At 43.9% G+C, this 27,452-nt stretch overlaps 1 protein-coding gene across 2 annotated transcripts in view; it reads right to left on the bottom strand.

The window, feature by feature from the left end:
* Positions 1 to 27,452, bottom strand: part of NOX4 (NADPH oxidase 4) — a 126,483-nt gene that overhangs the window by 39,418 nt on the left and 59,613 nt on the right. For both annotated transcript variants that reach the window (XM_009901507.2, XM_054164645.1), the window contains 2 exons: positions 26,685 to 26,745; positions 348 to 429 (listed from right to left, as the gene is read on the bottom strand). In XM_009901507.2, coding sequence (XP_009899809.2) covers positions 348 to 429; positions 26,685 to 26,745 — 143 coding nt within the window. The remainder of the gene's footprint in view (positions 1 to 347; positions 430 to 26,684; positions 26,746 to 27,452) is intronic.

Genomic DNA, 27,452 nt, shown 5'->3' with positions numbered 1-27,452 from the left:
ATAAATGATGGAATCCCACAAGACAACAGTGGGGATTAGTCTGACAAAACATCTGCCTATGTCAACAGTGTCAAGTAAAACAAAGCTCCACCAGACACTGATCCAGGCAACTTAATGTCTTGCACTCAGCCACCACCTCCCTGCTGACAGCTGGGCATGCTTGCAAAGCATGTCTGCTTATCCCTGACATCACTGAAAGACTGCAAAGCTCAGTGTTAAGCGTGGCTCCCTGACAGCTCTGCCTCCAGACTTCACACCACGAACATGGACAGTGCTCTAAATGCTTCCCTGTGCCTTGCTGCAAATAGATAAGATTTTATTTCTCCCAAGAAGACGATCTTACTTACTTGGGATAGCGCCTCTGATGAAAGATGGGCAGAATCTCTGCGTCTTGACTTGAATGCAGAAGCAGTAAATCCCGAAACCTTTCTGTCAGGACAAAGAAGAGAAGAAAAGGAGAAAAGGGGGGGAGGGGAAAAAAGCAAACCCAGAATGTGACTCTGCATTATAAATTCAGGCCACAAGTAAGCAAGCAGCAATATCAGTGAATTTCTCTTCCCCAGCAATATTTACCACAGGACAAAGCTGAGTGTATAGGGAGTAACACCGATGTGTTCATACAGCACTGCTGCTAAGGCTGGAAATCACTCTTTCCTCTAAACCTGTTGAATGGTATTTTAAAATGTGGTGCTTGGTTTGTTTGTTTTGCCCCATCCAATATTGAATTCTAGTAGAGTTTACAAGTTTCTGAGGTCTGTGTAGAGGTCTTCTGGGTATCATACACAGAAAGCCACCAACGGTCCCTGCCTTTGAGAACTTAGTCTAAGAAAGGTGAAGCAACTAAGAATTCAGCAGGCACTCAAGGGTTACAGTAATCTAAATAAACATAGATTAGTTAATCAAAATTAAACTGAAGTACAAGTCCTTGGGCAACTGATTCATTGGTGTTTTCAAAGATGGTTGGAAGACTGCATTGCTTTTTGATCATTACTATGTATATTACAGTATCACAGTATAACTAAGGTTGGAAGAGACCCCAAGGATCATCGAGTCCAACCTGTCCCCACAGACCTCATAACTAGACCATGGCACCAAGTGCCACATCCAATCTCCTCTTGAACACCTACAAACTGAACTAGAGGGACATCTGCAGTTGGGAAGGTTTTTGTAACTTGGTGTAATTGACCACCAAGACAAGGAGTGGATGTGCTTTGTGCAGCTGCCTTTCTCTGATGCCTTCCCCTAGAGGTGGTTTGATGTAACATGTAAGCAGCATTTGTAGGAGCTTCTATCGGTATCAGATTTTCAGTTCTCTCCAAATTCATATCATACCCAGCTTCAGGGATATAAGGGATTCTCCTGCCCACAACAAATCTCCTTAGCAGTCTCCACAGCTCTCAATAGCACAGGAGATGTTCTCTTTCCTTCCTGCAACTTTTATTTATCCTATCCTCTAGTGGCACAGAAACCTAGGACACTGGTTCCTACCTACCCTTCCTGCCTTTGCATCCCCTACTCTTCCTGTAACACCTTGTAACCATGGCTTGAATTCTCCAGCCACAGGATTTCACCCCTCATTTGTTAAACCACAGTTTGCAGGCTGTGCTGTGTGTAGTACCTGTATGCACCATGGGTTTCTCTAAGCTAGCTATTTCTTTCATGTTTTTCATCTTGGGAACTGGCCCTGAGGATAAGCACAGCCCTTCCTCCCCTGATTTCCCTGGGTATCTCAAAATATTTTGTAACAATAAGTTTACAGGTAAGAAAATCAAGGGATAGAAAGTCAGTGGAAAAAAAAAATGTCTGAATCTCCCAGCTCTGCAAAGGAACTACAGCAGCTTTCTCACTCCTTACAAATTAATATATGGTGGTTTTCTTAACATTCAGTTTTGTGTACTGCTGTGTCATCATAACTAAACTCTATTAATTGGGATACAATTCTGATATGCAGTCTCTAAACTGAAAACCAAACCAAACCAAACCAAAAACCCCACCCCAAAACACCAAAACACAATGAAACAAAAATAATGCAGTGACAAACCCAAATGCACACTTCACACAGTTACAACACCCTGAAGAAAGAATAATAAAGTCAAAGAAAACAGTTCTTAAGGGCTCAGTTTTAAAGGTCAGTTGTCTCAGGTGGTCTGAACTAGCCTTTCATCATCTGGTTAAGATGTATTGCAAACATCTTGGAGAAGATAGCAGGAGCTGCCAGTGAAGAAACACAGCATGATACTCAGTATCTTCCTTCCTTTATCTCTATGCATAGTCAGATTAATTTTGAAAGAAATAAGCACTTGTGCCCCTAAAATTCTTACTACATCTCCAACATCACTTAGGACAGCAACTGGATCTGGCCAACAATGAATGCAGTGCTGTAAGTGAAATTCAGTGAGCATCTTTCAGGGAACAACCTGCCTTCTGTATTGACAAAAAGCTTGCCAATACAACTGCTTCTTGACATCTTGAATTCTTAGTGAGATGCAGAGATTTGCTTTCATCACCATCCTCTGGTACATGAAAATGCGCTGCATGCAGGCATGCTCTGTCACTCTCAGAGACGATATGCTGCAACCTTCAAATGCCACTGGCCAAGAACTGAAAGGCTCCAGGAAACTTTTACTGGTGCAAAATACCCAACTGTGTGTGTTTCAGAGGGAGCACATTAACTTCCACCCCTGCCTCAGGAATCTCTCAAGCAGCTCAAGTTACTGATGCATTTCTATGAATCCTTTATAGAAAGGCTTCATATGAACAACAGCCTTTGTGTGTGCCTGGTGGAGGAATCAGAGGACATTTCCAATGGCAAACACTGAGCAGTAGCATCTCCTTCCATGAATTGAGGTTTTTGACCTCCAGAATGTGGTGCAAGTCACCATGATTAATGATTTGGTTTTGGAGTGGTCTGGTTCATTTGTTTCTAAGGGCCCATAACCAGGTATGACAGCAACGTAAAGCATTGGCAGATTTGCTCTTCTTCAGTTCAATGCTGCACAGTACCACACAACAAGAGTTGTGAGGCTGGTTTGGCAGACCTTGTGAAGGGCCTGTGACTCTCTGGGAGAGACAAAACACATCTCATGCAGATATAACCCACTCCATGGTTCTGCCAGAGATGGACAGCACCCAGGCAGAGAGCCATATCCCATCTCTATCTCCTACTCCACGACTCTTGTGCTGCTGCCCTTCCCCTCTGATCCAGGCCACCTGGCTGCACTCCAGGACTTAGTTCAACAAGGCACAATCTTGAAACTATTTTGAATGGTAGTATGACAAGGCTGGCCAGTACTGGAGTGAAAGCAGCCAAGACATGGCATCTGAAATTGGCCTCAGCAGCTTAGCTTCTCTACAGGATCTTGTTCTAGTTAAAGTCAACTTTCCTTTCTTCCCCCCCCACGCTATGGCAAATTTCCCAGGCAGATGTATTTTCTTTTCACCATATGACTTTACTCACTTCTCCATAGCAACACTTAGGCTATATGGTAGTGTTCCACCTCATCTCAAATGCATCCTACAACTTCCTCCAGCACATACAGCACTCATGTTCTGTGGATTCTATTAAGAGAAATGGCACACTGAACAGAAGCCCACAGGACCATTAGGTACTTACTTCACTCTTGAGGTCTATGATACTCTCATACTACACATCTGTGCGCATAGTACACAAAAGTCACACTGGTGCAAATTGCCTTGAAGGACTATCCAGAAAGCTGATAAGAGAGGTGATGAGAGCTTTGGCAGCTATGGATAGGGCACAGCCTAGGTACTCATGATGCTCTCTCCATGGTGATTATCAGAAGTCTAACACTTTACAAGAGATGACTTTCAGAGTTGCAAGAAAAAGAAATATCACAACTGTATTTTCAAACTAAGGCTTTCCTCTAATCCATGATAATAAACAACAACCAAAAGACATGAGAAGTGATGAAATAATAATTAGAGCATTTTTACATTATTATGATGTGCAATCACTAGTTGATCAAGAGAATCAAACCAAGTCACAGACAATCTTCTTGCTTAGATCATTTTAAAGAGACATCTCCTAAAACAACTGAGTCTTTTCCATCACTTCCTGGAGTTTAGTGCCCAAAATGTGATGCTTTTGTCTAGGTGTTGGTCTGGCTTGTTAACAAAGCATGAATAAGATTATTTAATCAACTTTTAAAAGGCTCACTTCTGAAAATCTGCAATTACCTTTTCTCTTCCTCATTCTACCCCTGCAATTTGAATTAGTTAAAGCCTGGAGCAGTTGGCCTCCTAATGATTGCTTTTGAATTGTTCTGAGATCAATCACATCATGGATTGTTCTGTAACTCTCCTGGCATCGCCACACTGACCATCCTGTAAGTCTATCAACAAGACTCAATTTAAGTAGGACACTGAGATACTTGAATGTGTCCAGAGAAGGGCAATGAGGCTGGGGAGAGGTCTCGAGCACATAGCAACCACCACTGCAAACTTCACTTAAAAACTGGGCACACTAACAGCACTGGATAGGCCACACCTTGAATACTGTGTCCAGTTCTAGGCCTCTCAATTTAAGAAGGATATTGAGATACTTGAACATGTCCAGAGAAGGGCAAAGAGGCTGGGGAGAGGTCTGGAGCACAGCCCTGTGAGGAGAGGCTGAGTAGCTGGGGTTGCTTAGCCTGGAGAAGAGGAGGCTCAGGGGAGATCTTCTTGCTCTCTACAACTACCTGAAGGGAGGTTGTAGCCAGGTGGGGGTTGGTCTCTTCTCCCAGGCAATCAGCACCAGAACAAGAGGACACAGTCTCAAGCTGTGCCAGGGGAAGTTTAGGCTGAAGGTGAGGAGAAAGTTCTTCCCAGAAAGAGTAATTGGCCATTGGGATGTGCTGCCCAGGGAGGTGGTGGAGTCACCATCCCTGGAGGTGTTCAAAAAAGGGTTGGACGTGGCACTTGAAGCCATGGTTTAGTTAGTCATGAAGTATCAGGTGATAGGTTGGACTTGATCTCTGAGGTCTTTCCCAACCTTGCTGATTCTGTGAAGACAAAATTCTCACAGCCATCAAGAATGGTTGTGCAGTGATGTCTTGTGATCAAACTAAGCACTTCCTTAGCATCTACGTTTCCTCTTGGCTTTCATTCTGAGCGCACAGTTCCTTTCAAATCCTTGATCAGCAAGAAGTCCTCAGCTGCATTTCGCCAGTCTCACTGCTACCACTTAGCCAAATTATGTAAAAACACAAACTTATCCCTTGTCCTCCTACATCAGGAAGGTTATAAACTACAAGGGAGAAGAGGAAGTTTGCCATTTAAAACCTTTAGAGCATTAACACCCTCTTGCACAAACTTCTCCTTCCTGTCTCTTATCTAATTCTTCTTCCCGCTTTTCTCACCCTTTCTTTCTCCTACCCCCTTCCCTGCTTAACATATTCACAAGTCAGCTACTGGAATATCAGCACAAAGTGCCAAATAACATCTTTACAATACCAGTTATGACAAACCAGCTAGCAATTTACAAGGAGGGAAGGCTGCATTTCAGGGGAATTTTTCCCTTTGGAATATTTAGCTGTGTCTCATAGTTGTTGTCAAGCAGGATGGGGATGTGCCCAGTATGGTGAATAAATGGCAGTGCCAGAAAAGTGGGCATACAGGCTGAAACCCATCTGAACTGGATGCATAGTCAAATTCCCCTTTCTCCAGGATACACTACTAGAGAGGTGGAGAGACATAAGGAAACTTTATGATCTTTTAATATCTGTGGCTCTCAAATCAAAGAAAACCAGTTTGCATAGGAGGTGGCTGTGAATTAAAACACATTACTATTCACATCCTGCAGACAGAACCACTGTGGCACAGGGAGCACTGCCCTTTGATTGAAGTTGTCACATCCCCAAAGCTCTTACTGCTTTAGCACTTCAAAGATGAGCCTCAAGTCACACACTGCAGTTGTGTCAGGTTGGACTCTATAAGTCAGATCCTGTGGTTCTTTTTACCTTGATCCTTCTTGTTACAAAATAATGTACAGAAAAGAACAGCAAAGCCACTCCACTCAATTCCAAGGGTCTTGAAAATCCAGTGCCTGTTCTTTCAGTGTTTGATAGGTCTGTACCTATGATACCCTAGCAGTATGTAGCTGGACTCTGAGGTATTACTGTTTTGTTTATCCAAACCACCTTTTACCCAGCAGCTCCAGACTATTCTGCACCTCTAATAAAAAGAGGTTGCAATGCCTGCTACTTCAATAAGATCAGAAATCCAAGAGTAATCATTTCTTATGAGATAAGGACTTTTTATGCCAGTTTCATGGATTACTTTTTCAATCACAGTTCATAAGACTAAACATAAAATGTGATTACAAAGCAAGTAGACAATGGGAGAAAATAAAAGCATCAGCAGTTGTAAAGTACAGAACATTGTGGGCCAGCAGCCTACAGCTGGCTACCAAAAAGTCTATCCATAGTGACCCGCTGGTGCATTCGGATACTTTGCAGGTGTGTTTCTGCAACTACCTTGAGCACTTCTGCATTCACTGAGATACCAGTCTCAGTTCTCTCTTTCACCACACAGACACTCTGCAATCCCTGCAATTTCAAAGTAAAAAATTACTGTCCAGTTATATACAAAATGCAGAGTAGTCTGGAGCACCTTCCATGTCATGGAGTCACCGTCCCTGGAGGTGTTCAAAAAGGAATTGGATGTGGCACTTGAAGCCATGGTTTAGTAGTCATGAGGTGTTGGGTGACAGGTTGGACTTGATGATCTTTGAGGTCTTTTCCAACCTTATTGATTCTATGATTCTATGAGGAGCTCCTCAGCACCATGCAATAGTTTAAACACAGGGAAATAATTAATTAAATCAGCTTCCTTAAAACTGCCCACAGCATTGAAGAGGAGTTGAGCCCCACTGCTCTGACTTGTTTGCAAGCCCTGTAAATTTGGAAATGATGTCACAAGTAGTTCTTCAGTGCCTTGCAAAAAGAAGAGGCGCCTAGGAAGAAGTCTTTGCCAGTTAAAAGCTATAAAACTCTGATAAGCAAGAAGATGGCATCAATATTTGTCCAATATTTGAGTTTGACCTGTGATTTATTCATGGCCAGAGTTTATGAAGTTAAGGAAGTGTCTCTTTTCTCATCTTCATAAGAATGAGTGCTACAGATATCTCCCATTAGGTTAAAAGAGGAGGAAAGAAAAAAATGATGAGATAATGATGAGCTAAGGGCTTCAAAATCATTACATCATAAACCTTGGAATCCCCCAGAGACATACTTTTGCTGATACAAATTGACAGGCTTTTGGAGCAGCCTGGACTTCCATGATTTTCAGCCCATTAAGCCTTCCAGACTTTAAGGCTCCCTTTTTTTTCCCCCCCTTTCTCCACCATTTCCTTCCCTCCTGCTCACTCACACTAAAGACCCACCATTTACAGAGCTCCTAAAAAATTCCAAAGACAGTAAAAACCCCCAAAGCTGAAAATGACAAACACAAACAATAGACTGTGTATTTATTTAAGGGAAATAAGCTTTTACAGAAAGGCAGCTGGTCTCTTCATATTCCAGGCCAGGTGAATAAAGAGTGATCATCCTCCTGCCCAACATTTTCTTTTGCAGGATTTTCATTTATTTAAGCAGGGAGGGGGAAGTAAGGAAATCAACTGATCACTGACAAGGGTCAGCAGTGAGCCTTCCAGTCATTCTGGACCTGCAGAATTGTCCTCCTTTCTTTGGTGAAAGTCTTTTAATAGTCTGATTTCTCTCCCAAGCTGTGAATGGAATGGAATGGAATGGAATGGAATGGACCAGGTTGGAAGAGACCTTCAAGATCATGGTGTCCAACCTATCATCCAACACCACCTAATCAACTAAACCATGCAACCAAGCACCCTATCAAGTCTCCTCCTGAACACGTCTCCAGTGATGGTGACTCCACCACCTCCTCAGGCAGCCCATTCCAATGGGCAATCACTCTCTCTGTGTAAAACTTCCTCCTAACCTCCAGCCTAAACCTCCCCTGGCACAGCCTGAGACTGTGTCCTCTTGTTCTGGTGCTGGCTGCCTGGGAGAAGAGACCAACCTCTGCCTGTCTACAACTTCCCTTAAGGTAGTTGTATAGAGCAATAAGGTCACCTCTGAGTCTCCTCTTCTCCAGGCTAAGCAACCCCAGCTCTTTACTTCCTAAAAAGTAGCTAGCACCTTCTCTTTCTCTAGCTTTATGCTTACCAGCTGGAAATCATTCTCCCTCCCTGATTCTGGCATCATCATGTCCTTCCCCTGCTGGAACTCTACATACATCCTTATGTCTTTAAAATGTTCCACCTACTAAGTCAAAATTACTTTGGACAGGTTTATTTCCAACTAGATTGTGGGTACATCCATAGATCAGCCAATGAAGTAACAAACTAAAAGGGAGCTCTTGTCCAATGAACCTTGGAAGGTTGAAAGATGAGTGATGGGAAGGAAAAAACATCACTTGTTTTGTTTGAAAGCAGGGAAGAGAGATGCTGAGGACCATAGTTAGACTGCATTTTGTGGTCTGACTTGACAAGACAGCAGTGAGTGACCCAGACTGCTTATTAGCTCTGCTGCCAGAGCTGGGGTCCCCAGCCAGCCAGTGAAGAGAAGTGAACACAACACCAGTTTAGCAGTCTCAATGCTCAATACTGCGTTAGAAATCCTTCTGTAGGTTAGACAGCAACTCCCTGGCAGTGGAAGGGAGTAGCTAGACTGCCAGAGTTCAAAACTCTTCATCAAGAAACCCTTTTCCTCAGAGGTGCTAACTACATTTGAAGACTATTTATGTCGTGACAGTGGAGTTCATTCCACAACTCGACATTTAGGATGTGCAACAATCAAACAGGGGTTACAAACAACACAAAACAGGAACTTCAAAAGATCCCTATGCTCCAACACAAACATCATTTAAACAGATTCTTTTAGCACCTAGCTCTACTTTTGCTCCCTTTGGCCATGAAAGGTCTTATATTGCTGTTTGAGCTCCTCCTGAGCCAATGCAGGGAGGCTCAACTAACAATTTCTTCACTAGTACTGCACTTTCCTCTCTCACAATGTGCCAGAAGAAATGATCATACATCAGTATATCCCTTTTTGGCTTCAAGGCAAATTGTGACACTTGATCTAAAAGTCCTTACATTCACATGAAAGAGACTCAAATTATGTGAGGGGGGTAGGATTCTGCTGGTTCTCTCTTTGTAACTTGTAACCTGATACAGAAACTAGAGAAAGGCCAACCTTTCAAAAGGACACTGAAATGGAGCTACTCTCCAGCTGTGCAATTACTGCAATACTCTCAAAGCACTGCAAGGTTCCAGATGGTATGCCTCAGAAAGCTGAGCAGAGGCACGATTCATCAGGCTGTACTAACTCACACTAAGGGCCCCCTGCTCTAATAATCTCACTTGCCATGCAGACACCTATGGAAGAATGAGGACAGGGCAAGACTCTCCTGCTGTCTTGCCTTCTTTGTCTATTAAGAAATGCTCTGACTTGTCTCTAAAAGTACTTACCTAGTACTTTAGAGTGCCACCATGAAAGCAAACCTCCTAATCTATCCCACAGCCTCTAACAGAAAGTTCCCTGTGTTTCTCACCTATGAGATGATGATCCATCCTCTTCTGTGTTCTGAAATAGTGACTTACTGACTGCATTTGATGGCCAGAAGTTCTGAGAGTAGCAGAAACCATGAATATTCAGGTCCTATCCACTCACTCTTCCAATGCTATGCATGATTTTGTAGACTACTGCTATGTTCCCCTAAACTCTATCTCTTCCAGGCTAAAGAGCCCCTCAACAGTCAGGTGCTTGGAAACCTGTCCATGCTTTTGCTCTTCTTTGCCATTTCTTCCTGAACCCTGTCCAGTACCCTGTCTGATGGATAAGGACCAGACTTACAGACTGGATTCAAGTCCTGGGAGCACCACAGACACAGCCAGCTGCTGCACAGTAATCTCCTCTGCTTTTTTTGCCCCTCTGCTCTCTTCCCAGTATTTTTTCCTTTATTGCTGCTGGGCACAGAGCTGATGCTTTCAGGGAAATAACTATCATGTCTCCAAAGTGTTATTCTTGGGTTGTCATGGTCACATAATTTTCAGCCACATGTATTAGTTTGTCACCAAATATATCAGACATCAGTACATACTCACATGCATACATACAGCCAGGTCTAAAAATAGGCTTGCAAGTGTAAGCTAGCTTAGACATTTGTGGTAGTTTTCAGCTGTGCCTTCAAAAAATTTTCACAGATCTTGAACAGAAAGTAATAAAATGTAAATAAATTACTATTGGGTGTAAAAAGGAAAATAAAGATAGGTCTAAACAATCCCACTGGAAGACAATAAGGGACTGAAACAGGTTGTCCCAAAACAATCTCTCTCTTCTCACTTCCTTGGGCTGGGAGAACTCTGTGCTTCTGCTTGACCTTGGCTTCATTGTTTTGGTTAAGACTAAGGTCTCTCAGCTCCTTTCTGGCAATGACCTCTACTAGCTCCCTCAGCACCCTTGGATGCATCCCATCAGGACCCATGGATTTATGGATGTCCAGATGATATGACTGGTCAGGTTAGATGATGGCTTGTTTTAGTTGGGGTAAGGATGGGAAGGGAAATGAAAATGCTAATGACAAAAAGGGAGTCTATAAAAGAGAACAGTTGTTTACTTGGCAATGCACCCTCACTCTTTAGCTCATGAGAAAAGGTAAGAGTGAGATTGTTGATCCCTCTTTCCTCACAGTGATGCTGTGAATCATGCTGTTCATCATGGAGGCTTAACTGATGTTAGCAAGGTCATTAAGCATTAACTTTTACTTCCTCACAGCTAAGCTGTGTGAAAATCTCCACTGAAGGCGATAAGTTGTTCTCAGGGTCTATGCTGAGGGACAGAGGGAAAGCTGAAATACTCTGAATACTTAAGAGACAGTGCTTGGACAAAACAGCACTGATAGACACCCTGTGGAGGAAACATCTGGCCAGTCAACCATGGAGCTACACTCAAATGCCAGAAATAACAGTAACAAGGCTCCAAATAAGGGTAATTAAGGGACTTCATTTATATAGAAACATAGAATCATTTAAGTTGGAAAAGAGCTTTAAGAACAAGTCCAACTGTTAACCTAGCACTGCCAAGACCACCACTAAACCAGGTCACTAAGCACTGCATCTATAGGTCTTTTAAACAGAGGAAAAAATATTCCTCCTGTGATTTTAGCTGCCTGTGTCTTTCAGGGAACATATACAACTTGTTCTCTATAAGCACTCCTAGCACTGGTTGCACTGCAGCATAATACAGCATAAAGTGATCAGAGCTCAGCTGGATCCTCTTTTCCTATATAGATTTTGCTAGTCAGCTGGGGATGATCCACTGGGATGAAATGCACATTTTTTACCAAAGATCTAATCACATCTGAAGCTCCATCTCTTACAGCATCTCTCAAAGGACAATATCAAAACCTTAGCAGGAAATCATTTGAATGACTGGCAAATGAAATGAGCCTTTAGATACTGTTTTGCTCTCTTTTTTTGAAGGGATAGATGATAAAACATACTACACACAAGTGTATCAGGAAGCATATCAAAAGTTTGGTTTAATTTCACCCTGCTCTGAGCAATTCTGGTATTTCTTCTTAGATCTAAATTAGACAAGTGATTCTTGAGAGCTGAAGCCAGCCTACTCCCTGACTATTAATTACTATATAAAATCTAGGCTGGGTAGTTTTCATTTACATTTAATAATTTCTTTTCAAACCCCAACATGTATTTCCTATCTTACCACTACCTCTTGTGCAGAGCCTCCAGAAAAATAGGTTTTTTCCTACCCAATTGCTATAGCCCATCTTCCAACTGTCACGATGCTATGAATGCAAATACTAAGTAGACATGTTTATACATGACCCAAAGTTTGTTACTCAAAAAGAAGTACTCCCAGCCTTGAATGGGAGAGGAAAAACTGGAAAATGTTACTATGCATTACTACACTGATTACTGTTTTCTAGAACAAAGAACCAGTGGTTTAACCTGGTTCAGATTACACATAGAATTGTTAGGGTTGGAAGGGACCTCACGGATCAGCCAGTTCCAACGCCCCTGCTATGGGCAAGGATACCTCACACTACAGCAGGTTGCTCACAGCCACATCCAGCCTGGCCTTAAAAACCTCCAGGGATGAGGCTTCTACCACCTCCCTGAGCAACCTGTGCCAGTGTCTCACCACCCTCATGGAGAAGAACTTCTTCCTAACATCTAATCTGAATCTACCCATTTCTAGTTTTGTTCCATCCCACCTAGTCCTATCACTCCCTCACACCCTCAAAAGTCCCTCCCCAGCTTTCTTGTAGCCCCCTTCAGATACTGGAAGGCCACAATAAGGTCTCCTTAGAGCTTTCTCTTCTCCAGACTGTATAGTCCCAACCCTCTCAGTCTGTCCTCATAGCGGAGGTGCTCCAGCCCTCTGTTTATCCTCATGGCCCTTCTCTGGACACCTTCCAGCACCTCCAGATCCTTCCTGTAATAGGGGCTCCAGAACTGGACACAGTGCTCCAGGTAGGGTCTCACCAGAGTGGAGCAGAGGGGGAGAATCACTTCCCTGGCCCTGCTGGTTATGCTTCTCTTGCTGCAGCCCAGAAAGCCAACCAGAGCCTGGGCTGCAAGAGCTCACTGCTGGCTCCTGTTGGGCTTCTCATCCCTCAGCACCCCCAAGTCCTTTTCTTCAGGGCTGCTCTCAAGCCAGTCACTGCCCAGCCTATATCAGTACTTGGGATTTCCCTGACCCAGATGCAAGACCTTGCACTTGGTCTTGTTGAACCTCATGAGGTTCTCATGGGCCCACCCACAGTGTCTCACATCACTGTAAAGACATGGTTCTGCGTGTTGTTCTCTGAAAAAGTGGTTTTGCCAAAGGCAGCCCTAGAAGCTGCCATTAGATATCTATCTTCTGATTCTTTTAACCTACAACACCAGGTCATGACTGGTAGCTAAGGATTAACTGTAAAACCAGAGAGACAAAAGTCCTCCAGGGGACTAGAAAGTCCTAAGAGGAGGGAACAGGATATTTTAATTTGTTACTCTATTCCCTTTTCCTGTGTTTCTATTTAAGAGACAACTCTCTGCTCTGGGAACATGGCTTTTGCTTGCAGCATGGGGGAGGATTTGCTGATGGGAGCTGTTTTCTCCTCTGTAGCAAGGCCTAGCTGGGGGACTGGGTTAGGACTGATTCTGATTGTATATACAGATATAATCTATATCTCCTCTTTCCCCTTAATACCTTTCTGTACTTTGTTTTACTTTTTTTACTATTATTTCTACTTGACTTCCAATTCTGTGCTAGTGTTTTTATTTACACCTTGGGGGTAAAATACCTTCTGTCCTCTGGCCAGAACTGTTCCAGCTTTTGGTGCACTATAGTTTCCCCCCCAGCATTAACAAGAACAGACCAACTCAGTTAGAAGCAAATGAAGCTGTATTTAAAAGCAAGAACTACACTCTACAATGGCATGCAATGAATGTGTACAAAATACAGAGTATTTACAATATTATACAGATATTTACAGTCAGCAAACAGAATGAGAGACCTTGGAAACCATTCCAGTTCCCCCACCCTAACCCCAGCCCCAAGAGAGAAAAGGAGCAGAGAAAGCAGTGGGTTAGACTTAAACAGCTCAGCCAAGGCCAGCTGCCAAGCAGGTTACTCTCTCCCAAGCGAAGCAAAACAGCAGAGATCAGAAGTGAAGAGGGAGAACTGTTATGGCACAGCTCCTCTTATTCCAGATATTTACCCAATGAATTTGTTTAGAATAACCTTTTGTTTTCCTTTTCACACCCAATAGTGATTGATTTACATTTTTCTACTTTTCTGCTCAAAATCTGTAACAAAATGTTAGAGGCATAGCCTAAAATCACCTCCCAGCTCAACTCCAGACACCTGGCCTAGAGCAGCGAGTTGATGTGCCATCACCAATTCAGCATTGCAAAAGGGCACAGAAATCATGAAAACCACTTTGGGTAGGAATGGCACACTCTGCTATACATGTCTAGATTAACAAAATGATGCTTTATTTGGCAACTGCACTGAGCAAACTGCATTTGGCACCCTACTTAATAAAGCTGAGTTGCTGGAAGGTGTCCAGAGAAGGGCAACAAAGCTGGGGAGAGGCCCTGAGCACAGCCCTGTGAGGAGAGGCTGAGGGAGCTGGGGTTGCTTAGCCTGGAGAAGAGGAGGCTCAGGGGAGACCACCTTGCTCTCTGCAACTCCCTGAAGGGAGGTTGTAGCCAGGTGGGGGTGGTCTCTTCTCCCAGGCAACCAGCACCAGATCAAGAGGACACAGTCTCTAGCTGTGCCAGGGGAGGTTTAGGCTGGATGTTAGGAAGAAATTCTTCCCAGAAAGTGAGATTGGCCATTGGAATGTGCTGCCCACTGGAGATGTGTAAGAGACTGGATGGGGTGCTTGGTGCCATGGTTTACTTGATTCGCTGGTCTTGGGTGATAGGCTGGACTCGATCTCTAAGATCTTTTCCAACCTGGTTAATTCTATCCTAAGGGGGCACATTTAGCATGATCCCCTCAACCCATTAAAAAACACAAACATCAAATATCAGAAATTATAGAAATTGTCTTCCTTTAATTATATATTTTTGCTTTTTGCAAGCCAGTCACAGCTAAGCTCAAGAGACAGCCAGCTGACACAGTGTAAGTGAAATCCTTAAGGGAAAGCCCTGTGCTGTCAAGCTGGCACCAGCCACTTGGCAAAGCATCACAGCTTCATCTTGGAAAATGTGAGTGGGAGTCAGTGGCATTTTGCTTGAGGAAATGGCACTTACACTGTGCCTAATGAATAAAGGAATATGTTAAACTTACTGGGAAATGGTAATCCTTCAAACTGCTGATTGCAATGGAGTGTATGAACTGCCCACTGATTCACTTTCATTTCATATAGCCCAAGGAGGATTCTCAGCAGCTGTAGGTGAGCAAGTTATTGACACCAGTAGAGCAATATCATCACAACAGTCATTTCAGCAAAACTCAAAATAGCCAATAATCTCTGGAAAAGCTTCCCCCCCCCCAGAATCCCCATTCAATACTGAAAAGTGTGTCAAACCTCAATAAATGCCAACCTCTGCTGAGTGCCCCACCTTGTTCAGAGAGAACCACAAGTGTGCTTATTTGGAGCCACAGATAGTCCAGGCCCTCTCCCCAGCAGAGAAGCATTCTTACTCATGGTCATGATATTTACTACAGAGCAACTTAAAATGTTCTGGTTCCAGGTAAGTCATAAAGCTAAGCAGTCAGCCCTGTTTATGAGCTGATACTTACAGAGCAGGCTCCCTTCCATTTACTGAAAACTCAAGGATGCTTTGGGTAACGCACAGTCCAAGTTTTATTCTCCATAGATGATCAAATATTCTCGATTAAAATGTTATTTAGGTAGGATAGAGACTGAAACAGGGAAAAAAAATTAGGCTGAACTTGAGTCAGCAGAGGCCAAGAAGGCCAATAGCATCCTGGCCTGCATCAGGAACAGTGTGGCCAGCAGGAGCAGGGAGGTCATTGTGCCCTGTGCTCAGCACTGGTTAGGCCACACCTTGAGTCCTGTGTCCAGTTCTGGGCCCCTCAGTTTAGGAAAGATGTTGAAAGGTGTCCAGAGAAGGGCAACAAAGCTGGGGAGGAGTTTGGAGCACAGCCCTGTGAGGAGAGGCTGAGGCAGCTGGGGTTGCTTAGCCTGGAGAAGAGGAGGCTCAGGGGAGACCTCATTGCTCTCTACAACTACCTGAAGGGGGGTTGTAGACAGGTGGGGGTTGGTCTCTTCTCCCAGGCAACCAGCCCCAGAAGAGGACACAGTCTCAAGCTGTGCCAGGGCAGGTTTAGGCTGGATGTTAGGAAGAAGTTCTTCACGGAAGGGGAGATTGGCCACTGGAATGTGCTGCCCAGGGAGGTGGAGGAGTCACCATCACTGGAGGTGTTTAGGAAGAGCCTGGATGTGGCACTTGGTGCCATGGCTTAGTGGATGAGATAGTGTTGGATGATAGGTTGGAGTTGATGATCTCCAAGGTCTTTTCAACCTGGTTAATTCTATTCTACATTGAACTGCCAAAGTCTAAGGATGTCTGTCAGCATGTACATATAAATAAAACCCAGCACTCCATGCAAGTCATAGTGGAGTTCTCATGTGTCCATCCCATGCCCCAGTCAGAGCTGCCAGACAGTGTATTTTCTTTCCAGGAGAGAGTGAGACCACAGCACATACAGCAAACATACCTTGAACTAGAAACCCATCCAAGAGAAGATAAAGCAAGCTGGAGACATACAAATCCTAAGAGGCAGTTGAAAGAGCACTTACAAGTGGTAATTTTTTGCCTTCAGACAGAGTTTAACCACATGAATGTTTTGAGAAACAAATAATATTTCTCATGGAGAAGGCAAATCAACTTTTGGGTGAAAAAAAAGGGTGGGGGGGAAGGCATCTTCTCTTTATTTATTAGGCAGTTTCACCACTTTCATTTCTTAAGGAAAAAATGCTTTAAAAAATAACAGAATGTTATTTCACTCCCTGTTCTGTGCTTTGACTTTGCTGCCCCTTTCTCAAGGCTGCTGAAGGCACTGTATGCCTGACAGACAACCTGGGTTTTTTTTCCTGGCTGTTTCAGCTGATCTAATAAGAGATATTTGCTCTCCCTTAAAAACCCCAGAAACCTGCCTCTTATGGATTATTATTGCATTACAGTTTGCTTTGGTCTGATCTGCTTCAAATGTCACAAACTGTCTAAGTATCACGATATCCTTTTCTGAAACCAACTCTGTCACCTTATCCCAGTTCTGAGCAAAAAGGACTTGATTTAAAGAAAGAGAGGAAGAACAAGAACATGCCTGAGCTACAGAAATGTGGGTTATGATGTCAGTGAAACAAAATACCCACTGAGCACTGCCCATCAGCTGCTGATCTTCATACTAAAGTACCACTTCTTGCTAGCACAGCACACTCTGCACTGCATACAACAGGCAGGGCTGCAACCCCATTCATGTTTTGGAAAGTCCAAATGCTGGGTGCTGCACTTAGGTCACAACAACCCCATGCAGTGCTGCAGGCTGGGGACAGGGGCTGGAGAGCAGCCAGGCAGAAAGGGACCCAGATGTAGTGGTTGACAGCAGCTGAACATGAGGCAGCAGTGTGCCCAGGTGGCCAAGAAGGCCAATGGCATCCTCACCTGCATCAGGAATAGTGTGGTCAGCAGGAGCAGGGAAGGCATTCTGCCCCTGTACTCAGCACTGGTTAGGCAACACCTTGAGTCCTGTGTCCAGTTCTGGGCCCCTCAATTTAAGAAAGGCATTGAGACTCCTGAATGTGCCCAGAGAAGGGCAACAAAGCTGGGGAGGGGTCTGGAGCACAGCCCTGTGAGGAGAGGCTGAGGGAGCTGGGGTTGTTTAGCCTGGAGAAGAGGAGGCTCAGGGGAGACCTTCCTGCTGTCTACAACTACCTAAAGGGAGGCTGTAGCCAGGTGGGGGTTGGTCTCTTCTCCCATGCAACCAGCACCAGAACAAGAGGACACAGTCACAAGCTGCACCAGGGGAGGTTCAGGCTGGATGTTAGGAAGGAGTTCTTCCCAGAAAGAGTAATTGGCCATTGGAATGTGCTGCCCAGGGAGGTGGTGGAGTCACCATCACTGGAGGCATTTAAGAAGAGCCTGGATGAGGCACTTGGTGCCATGGTCTAATTGATTAGATGGTGTTGGGTGATAGGTTGGACTCAATCTCAAAAGTCTTTTCCAACCTGGTTAATTCTATTCTATTCCAAGTGAAGGAGCCCTTCAGACAATCTATGGGAATTGACTGGAGCTGCACAAGCTGGAAATTGCCTCAGCTGTTAAAATGCAGCATTGAACTGTAGTAGTAGTAGTATCAGTCAGGGTTGGAAGGGACCACAAGGATCATCTAGTTCCAACTCCCCTGCCATGGGCAGGGACACCCCACACTAGATCAGGCTGGCCAGAGCCTCATCCAGCCTGGGCTTCAACACCTCCAGGGATGGGGCCTCAACCACCTCCCTGGACAACCCATTCCAGGGCTTCACCACTCTCATGGGGAAGAACTTCCTCCTCACATCCAGCCTGAATCTCCCCACCTCCAGCTTCATTCCATTCCCCCTAGTGCTATCACTACCTGAGATCCTGAGAAGTCCCTCCCCAACCTTCTTGTAGGCCCCCTTCAGATACTGGAAGGCCACAATGAGGTCACCTCAGAGCCTTCTCTTCTCCAGACTGAACAGCCCCAACTCTTTCAGTATGCCTGGTTATCTTTCTCAGGATTACACTAAAATCTTTCTCTATATGAAGTCAATTTATGTTGTCATTCTCATGCTCAGTGCAGAGTCAAGCATTTCAAGGACACTAGGGCCTATTCTGGCTTGCTCTGGGGAAAGGAGATACAAAATTCCTAACTAGAACTTCAACACTAATATCATGCCAACAAGTAGATATAAAATATTTTCTGTGAAAACAGATTGAAAATAGTATTCAACCATGTTCTTTGATCGTGATGACATCTGCAGCATCGGGGGAGTTTTAATTAACTCCCACAGAGGTATCTGCTGAGCACAGAACAAATTCTGAGCAAGTGATGGGCCCTCTCCTTTCCAGTCCAAGATTTTACACAGCAGCTGTATAAACAAGCAGATAGGTAGGAGAGACCATGGAATATGGAGCAATATAAGGTAGCATGATAGGCAGTCTTCTAGACTAGAATAGAATTAACCAGGTTGGAAAAGACCTTTGAGATCAAGTCCAACCTATCACCCAACACCATCTAATCAACCTAAGCATGGCACCAAGTGCCCCTTCCAGTCTCTTCCTAAACACCTCCAGTGATGGTGACTCCACCACCTCCCCAGGCAGCCCATTCCAATGGCCAATCACTCTCTCTGTATAGAGCTTTTTCCTAACATCCAACCTGAACCTCCCCTGGCACAGCCTGAGACTGTGTCCTCATGTTCTGGTTGCCTGGGAGAAGAGACCAAGCCCCACCTGTCTACAACCTCCCTTCAGGTAGTTGTAGAGAGCAAGAAGGTCTCCCCTGAGCCTCCTCTTCTCCAGGCTAAGCAACTCCAGCTCTCTCAGCCTCTCCCCACAGGGCTTGTGCTCCTCCTAGCAATTGTTAAAACTGTGGTAGTTCATCATTTCAGGTCTGAAATGCATCTGCTTTTTCTTTTTGCTTCTTGAGAGAGTAGCCTCAAAGAAATATGAACACCACAAGATGTTTGGTTGGGGGTGTTCAGCAAAACTTGAGTGGCACTTAGGAGAGCTCACTGTTGCCCCCAGGGCTGCGGAAGCACGCATGAGGAGCTGTTGTTTTGTTGCCTGCTCTCCCATTTCTAGTAAACATTGCACACCTGAGCTTGTTAAATGTGCTCACACAGAGAGCCAAGATGTCCAGTCAGATTTTGTATATCCATGGCTTGAAGCAGCTGTACAAAGACTAACACAAGAATGGGACTGCTCTAAGCAAGGCTTAAAGGAAAAAAGGTCAAACACAGGCAACTCTTAATCAGTGTTTATAGCATGTGTTTGCCTGTTTACAAAATCAGAAGTTTGGCTAGGGGACCACTCAAATACATATCTCAGAGCTTTTGTATCTTGTGGCTCTATTTTCAAAGTAGAGAGGAGCTTTTCCCCCCACACAATTTAGATCCCATCAGCTGCTATATGTTCATGTGCTCCACAGGCTTCATGCCTGCAGTTCATAAACTGAAAATATATGAGGCATGGCAAGGAACCCTTCAATCTTGCATTCTTGGACCAGTTCCTAAGTGCAGCAACATCCACACACCCCGTGCCTATTAGATCTAAGGTTAAAATTAATTTACATCATTCAGCCATGTCACTTTCTACAATCATTGCATATTCCAGACTCACTTAATCAGGTAAAGAAGTTGAAGTTGACCTTCAATAATAGGATAAGACGACACATGAAGAAAGGACTTCAGACTAGAATGAAGTTTCCTTCAAGCCAATTTTCTCATCCAAAAAATCTTGTTTCCCTATAGAAGTAAAACTCATTAACTCTTCAAACAGGAACTGACTCAAGTTAATACTGGTTTTGGTATTGAGTCAGCCGGAGTCCAACTAATGTTAAACAGTCCGGGTGTAGAGCCAAAAATGCAGATGTTCACCTTCAGCATTAATTCTTAAATCAGAAGAAAGGGACTTGCAGTATTAAGCCAGCAAACTAAATCTGTCCTTTTTCTTCATTCTCTTAATGCTGCCTTTTATTGAGCTTGTTTGCAGTCATAAATGAAATAAATAATGACCAGAAATAGCAATGAAGAATAACACTGGTGTTCCTTATTGCACACTTCAGCTAAATATATTGTAAAGGCAATTTAACCTCCCAGTAATGTAACAGTATTACTTTTATTACTTATTTGAAATCCTATCAATAGAAACACAATTAAACCTTTTTAGCACTCAATTCTGATGTCTCTCAGAAGCATAAGTAGGATTCACTGACAAGATTGGTAGCCATAAAACAAGGGGGGAACACAACATCTACCCCATCTCTGTGTTCTGCTTCCAAAACCACACATTGATTTTGCTGGAACAACCGACAGTACCACATCATTAATGCCTTTACACCCTGCCAGGAATCTCAGGGACTAACTAAACACAACAAAATACATGTTACTACAGAATGAAGAAGGTCCAAACAGAAGTTGAGGTAATAAATAGCAAGAGAGTTGACCAACTGTTCATCATCAGTGACTAGGTATTTTTAAAGCAGCTCAGCAGCAGCTTTAGTGATCCTGCAAGAACCTTGTCACCTCCTGTAGGCAGACTTTGTAGTCTTATTATTCCCTCTTGTCACCTTCTGCTTCACACATTCCTCCAGTCTGAATCAAAATCTACTAAGAATATAGTAGCACATTCACTGAATGATCCACTAATTCAATGCGTCTAAAACTGTCCCTGGGGTTACTGAAGATAAAACACTGCTGCTTTGTTAGCTCCTACACTTGCTGGTAATTCCAGCTAAGCTTAGAAATGCATAGCAAGCCTTGGGATGCTTCAGGCATTCTCTAAACCAAGAGCTGCAAGGGCTTAACACAGTCACCTGGATACACCCGAATAATCTGACAACGCCTTCCAGCCCAATAAGCTGAGGTCATTCTTCCTTCAGAGCTACTCAAAAGGTATGCTGTTTTCCTGCTGGATAGCATGCAAAAACATCCTTAGGCAGACTCCAAAATCCCAAACAACTGCCTTAAAACTGTTGTCAGGTTAAGAATAAACTAGCCAGGGTGTGTACTCTTCGCTGTCTCAAGCTTCAGTCCGTAGGGACTTCAACAAGATTCCTGTTTGGATACACTTGCCACATTCTGGAAGAATGTTGGCTTTAAGTGGAAAATCATTGGTGCTGTTTTTTTCCTTCTTGTCATTGTTTGGTTTTTTTACCCCCTTGAAAATTCCTGCTCCAAAACTGGACCTTCCAGAAAAAGAGACTGTGACAATACCTGACAAACATCGTAGAATGATTTAGGTTGGAAAAGACCTTTAAGATCACTAAGGCCAACTGTAAACCTGACTGTGCCAAGTCCCCCACTGAACTATGCCTCCAAGCACCACAGCTACTACCTGTCTTTTAAATGCCTCCAGGGATGGTGACTCAACCACTTCTCTGGGCAGCCTGTTCCAGTGCTCAACAGCCCTTTCAGTGAAGCTTTTTTCCCCCCCAAATATCCAATCTAAACCTCTGCACATCAGATCCAAACTACGGTAGAATAGAACAAACCAGGTTGGAAGAGACCTTCAAGATCATCGTGTCCAACCTATCATCCAACACCACCTAATCAACTAAACTATGCAACCAAGCATTCTGTCAAACCTCATCCTGAGCACCCCCAGCGATGGTGACCCCACCACCTCCTCGGGCAGCCCATTCCAATGGGCAATCACTCTCTCTGTGTAGAACTTCCTAAACAACCTAGCAACCACATATATTCTCTCAGAATTAAGCAAAGAATTGTATTCCCTGAGGAGACCTAGAGTTCACTGGGGTGATGCAGATCAGTACCCCATGATCTGTCTGTTCTGCCTCCAGCACATATCGATGTGTCCTGCTGCCATGACATTTAGTAACCCACCGAACAGAAGTCTCAGGTTCACGGGGTGGTATTAAAGCACTCTTATGGTATCCCCACAATAAACACTGTGCTGCTCAGAAGAGTGGACAGGATTTGTCAGTGTCCCTAGGATCACATGGAACTACACAGCAGGATGATGTTACTACTACAAGATAAAAATGACCGCAGAGCACAGAACAGCAGCAGTGTTTTAAACACGGTCCCACTTCAATTTGTTCCAGCAACACACTGCAACATAACAGCAAGGTTTTATTGCCTTAAAGCATGCTGTTCACCGTAACACCTCTGAGTGCTGTGCATTTGTTTTCCACAAAAAAAGATGCTGCAGGGCTTCAGAAGTCTGTTATTTTGGCATCATCAATATCACTTTCTGTCTCGCACCCTGAAGTTTGTCTAGTGAATGAGAGACATTGTCTTGATATACTGCCATGGGGTTTTTTCAGTGCTGTCAAGTGGCTGGACACAAGGCATGGCCCATAGCCTCTCTTTTACCCTCTGGAGGTGCCAGATGAAATGTCAGCTTTGAAACTAAACAAGCGTCAAGGACAGAGGAAGCATAAGGCTGATAAACAACACTGAGTACAAACCAGACAGTAAGTGGGGGAAAAACAATGCTTTCAAACACTCCTTCTGCAAATACTAAGTCAAGAGGTTTCTTTTCCAGAGCTGAAGAACAAATAGGCGATCACAGAGACAGGAGAGATGCAGAACAAAAGGGATGTTTAGGAGGGAGGCTAGTAACAGTGTCAGCTCATTCGCCAAGCCATCTGTGCACAAGGACAGTCCTGCATGGATTTCAATGTTACTGTAAGGTTTAAAGTTGCCATCCACCAGCTCTGCAGCAATAACTGCCAGGCAGCTGCAGAGAAGACACACTAATTTAGCTCTAAGCCACAGGGCTCACCCAGATTGCAGGGCTTCATGTCTGCAATTACCACAGATCAGCTGCTGTAAGAATACAGAATTAGCCAGATTGGAAAAGACCTTTGAGATCATCGAGTCCAACCTATCACCCAGCACCACCTGATCAACTAAACCATGGCACCAAGTGCCTCAGCCAGTCTCTTCCTAAACACCTCCAGTGATGGTGACTCCACCACCTCCCTGGGCAGCACATTCCAATGGCCAATCTCTTTCTGGGAAGAGCTTCTTAGCAGTTTAAGCTGCAGTCTATAGCTGTAGGTTTCACTTCTGTTAATAGGATAAAATAATTGCACTGATAGTATGGGCTACCACAATTGGACAACATGTTTTGTTAGCACAATAGGTGCTGACTGAAGCAGTCACATGTCAGCACAAGGAGAGCAATTACATAATCACAAAAGCGTTCTTTAGGGAGGTCTACAGCATCTGTTCCACTATTCACAATACCCAGCAAACATGAGAAAAAAAATGGAAGAATTATATTAGGAACCTTGACAAAGGAAAACCCACATCTAATTGTCCATTAACTAAACTACCTCTGAGGTAGCAATGTCCAGTTCTGGGCCCCTCACTTTAGGAAAGATGTTGAGTTGCTGGAATGTGCCCAGAGAAGGGCAACAAAGCTGGGGAGGGGTCTGGAGCACAGCCCTGTGAGGAGAGGCTGAGGGAGCTGGGGTTGCTTAGCCTGCAGAAGAGGAGGGTCAGGGGAGACCTCCTTGCTCTCTACAACTACCTGAAGGGAGGTTGTAGCCAGGTGGGGGTTGGTCTCTTCTCCCAGGCAACCAGCACCAGAACAAGAGGACACAGTCTCAAGCTGTGCCAGGGGAGATTTAGGCTGGATGTTAGGAAGAAATTCTTCCCAGAAAGAGATTGGCCATTGGAATGTGCTGCCCAGGGAGGTGGTAGAGTCACCATCCCTGGAGGTGTTTAGGAAGAGACTGGATGAGGCACTTGATGCCATGGTTTAGTTGATCAGGTGGTGCTGGGTGATAGGTTGGACTTGATCTCAAAGGTCTTTTCAAACCTGGCTAATTCTATATCTAGAGTCTCTCTACATTCAATAAAGAGAAAAAGGCATGCTTGGGGTCTGACTCATCTCATCCTAAACTAGACACAAAACCAGGTCAGAGGTCTACAAAGGGAGCTATGGGAAGTATTTCAGGTATACACAGGCATATGAGGGCACATTACAGCAATACCAGTACCTGTGTGTTTTCTGTGATGAATGTAAAAGCTAAGCATAATGCAGTTACTAATACCACCATGAAAGAGTTGAGAAGTGAAAGATCATAGATTTGTCTAAAGCTCGCCACTACCTGTATAATGGGAGGGAATGATGTGCATTTATCCCAACTTGCTTCTGAGAAATGTAGGTCCTCTCAGCTTTTCTAAGCTCAGAATCACCATTTGATGTCAGCAGAGCAAGAAAGACATCATTTAGGGGTCTGAATTACTATTTAGTTTGCAAAGGTCTCAGAACTATCATTTTTGAAGTTTCCTCCTCTTACCTGTTTTCTGTCACTTCTTTAACAAGCAAAGAATAGAATTGCCTGAAAATCTCCTAAATATCTGTTCCTATGCCAAAAAGTGTGTCTGAAGTAACTTCTGAAGAAGCCACTTCTTTCAGCTTCTTCTATTGGACACTTAAAATGATATGCACTAGGATCTGGGCAAAAAAATAACTCTCTAGTAGCAGCAACTTTTTATCAGGAGTTGACAATTCTCCTACCCTCATCTTTTGCCTTGACATGCAGGTGCTTTCTCGACCCAAGAATTAGTCATTAAGGCCGCAAGGTAGTCCACTGTACATTTTCAACACATTAAGACTCAATTTCAGACACTTAACCTTGAAGAATTGGTTTGCCAGCAGTCTGCATCCCCCTTCAAGTCCTTCTAGCTATGGCACGAAATTGTTCCTTTACCACCCCTCCCAGATGCAGGCAACAGGAGCTGAAGCCCACAAGAAGAGACATGTCTGAAACTGCTTCTTCTCTGCATTTCACAGCACACTTCTCATGTCCTTTAATTTAGGCTTGTAATTGAGTTCTCTGACATAAGTTTTGCACTCTTTGGTGTCAGGCATAAACTGCCAGGAACACAAAAATGTGCTACAAAAGAGAGTTTTAATAAATAGGATAAAGGCTGAGAGAATAGGTTCTGAGAAGAGCTCAGATGACAGTATATAGCATAAAAACTCCTCCAGCCCAATATCCTGTCTCCAGAAGCAGCCATTAGAGCACACTTAAAGATTAAAAGGAACATGGCAAATATAATAATCCTTCCTCAGACAGTCAGGGGATTAGAGACCATTAATTGTCACAGGGCTTAAGGGACTGAGTGAGAACAGGGCTCCACAGTACAGATGAGACATAAGGGGTTGGCTAAACCCCCTGCTTCTCGACAGCACATTTGCCTTTGGGAGAGATATTCCTGTTTAGTAAATCTAATATGAGAAATAGTGTCTGTGATGTGACAGTGTCCTGAACCTTGTACACTCCTACCTAAGCAGAGCTGCCTCTCAATGAAGAGTATAGATACTGAGTTGAGAGAACATTTCAATGCTAATAGAGAGCAATTCATACCATAGAGGCAATTGGAAAATTTTCAAAGATGCCACTCCTGGAAAGCTCATTTAGCTAGTACTTCACCACACTTGTCCCAATAGCCCACTGTCCTCTCCCAGGTAGGAATGATGCCTGCCCATGAAAGAGTCCTCATACTGGGGCAGACCAGAAGCTAATCGGGCCCATAACCTGCCTGTGTCTGGCCAACAACCTATACTTCAGGCAAAGACAGAACATCAGACTGATTATGGACCATATATGCACACATAATTGCCCTCCCAACTTTTCCCTATTAACATGTCAGTGACTTCCACAGCCAAGTGTGCAGCTGGACCAACAAGTTCAACAGATTCACTCTCCCTAAACTGGCCTAATCCCTTATAGGGCTAGAAACTTATTTGACTTAGTTCCCCAAACACATACAAACTGACACAAATTAACATGAAAAAACACTTCTTCATGAGAAATGAAGAAGATGGTGGTGTGCATTTCTCTTCCTTACAAGGAAATGGTATGCTACACCAGTCACCAAGGAATAATGACAACTATCACTTGAGTATACAACTGTCAGAGGGAGCAGAAAATCACCAGTCTACTCTGGGGGGAATCCTGGCTTACACCCCTTTGTCTGGAGGACATTTAAAGAGCAATGGAAGAGTATGGAAGAACATGAAAGAAACCTGCAATCTCAGGGTACCATAGGCATTAATTAACCTGGCAGCCATCCAAACTGCTGGCCTCAAAATCCGCTTATCAGGGCGCTGCACATTTCAACATGTCTGCAGACGCTACTAGGCACAGAGGCACTGCGACTGCACCCAGGCTTCCCAAAAAATAAGAAGAGGCAGAAATGGAGGAACATTGAGAAGCATTGCATTGCAATCAGAAGTTATGTTAGTAGCTGGAAAACCAAAAAGAAATGCACACCTGAATAAAGCAGGGGTTGCATCAAGGATGTAATAAAACACAACTCTGGGAAAACAAGCATGAATGGCCCCTAGATAGAATACACCACAATCAAGGAACAATTGTGCTGAAGCCAGAAAGGGATAACAGGTTGAGTAAAGGTATTTGTCTCTGAAGAGACTTTTTTCTACATACCTGTCCAGTCTCCTACTACTTTAAGGTGGACCCCAAACGTTGCTTTGGTATCTGTAGGGCACTAAAAATATTAAATATATTAAGAACTGCATCTGAGGAACCAGAAAAATAACAAAATGCATTCAAAGTACAATTCTTAAGACAGAACCTGGGGTAAATAGGTCATTCTTGAGGAGCCATGCCAGCAGCTATACCCTTTAAAAAGCAAGTCTAGCATCAATATAATTCTATGTCTAGTCTACACTCACTCTTAACCTTTTCTTTTGGTCACAGAAGAACGGGCTTGTCTGGGGAGGTGATTTGCACCAGCTATTTCACTAAGTCTCAATTAGCAATGATATCCAAGTGAAGATACAAGCGTGCAGAAATACTCCCTCTACTAAGGTCACTATTCAAACTCAGGGACAGTCCAATCACTCCTAAATCAAGGCATCTAATTGAGTTCTGATTCTTGCATGCCAGGGCACAAGTTTTCAAGGTGTTCATGCTCACACAGCTCATGCCTTCTTCTAACTGGAAACTGAGATGTTGCTGCACTTCACAGGAGCGTGTAGTTTGCAATGGAAAAACATTAGATTGCATGGCTCGCCATTAAAATCCATTTGCAGTCACCATTCTGCATCTGTGCCCTCACCTTGGGAGGTGATTTGTCTTCAACAACTTGTGATTGAGCAATTGATTTATCTTCAACTTGTGATTTGTCATCAACACAAGAATGGTGATATTTACAGTCTTATCTATCCCATTGTATATAAAACCCCTCCAGTC

The sequence above is a fragment of the Dryobates pubescens genome, chromosome 10 (genome assembly GCF_014839835.1).
Source record: "Dryobates pubescens isolate bDryPub1 chromosome 10, bDryPub1.pri, whole genome shotgun sequence".
Taxonomy (NCBI): Eukaryota; Metazoa; Chordata; class Aves; order Piciformes; family Picidae; genus Dryobates; species Dryobates pubescens.
Note: the sequence above shows the minus strand (reverse complement) of the source record. Positions and strands in the feature narration are given on the sequence as shown.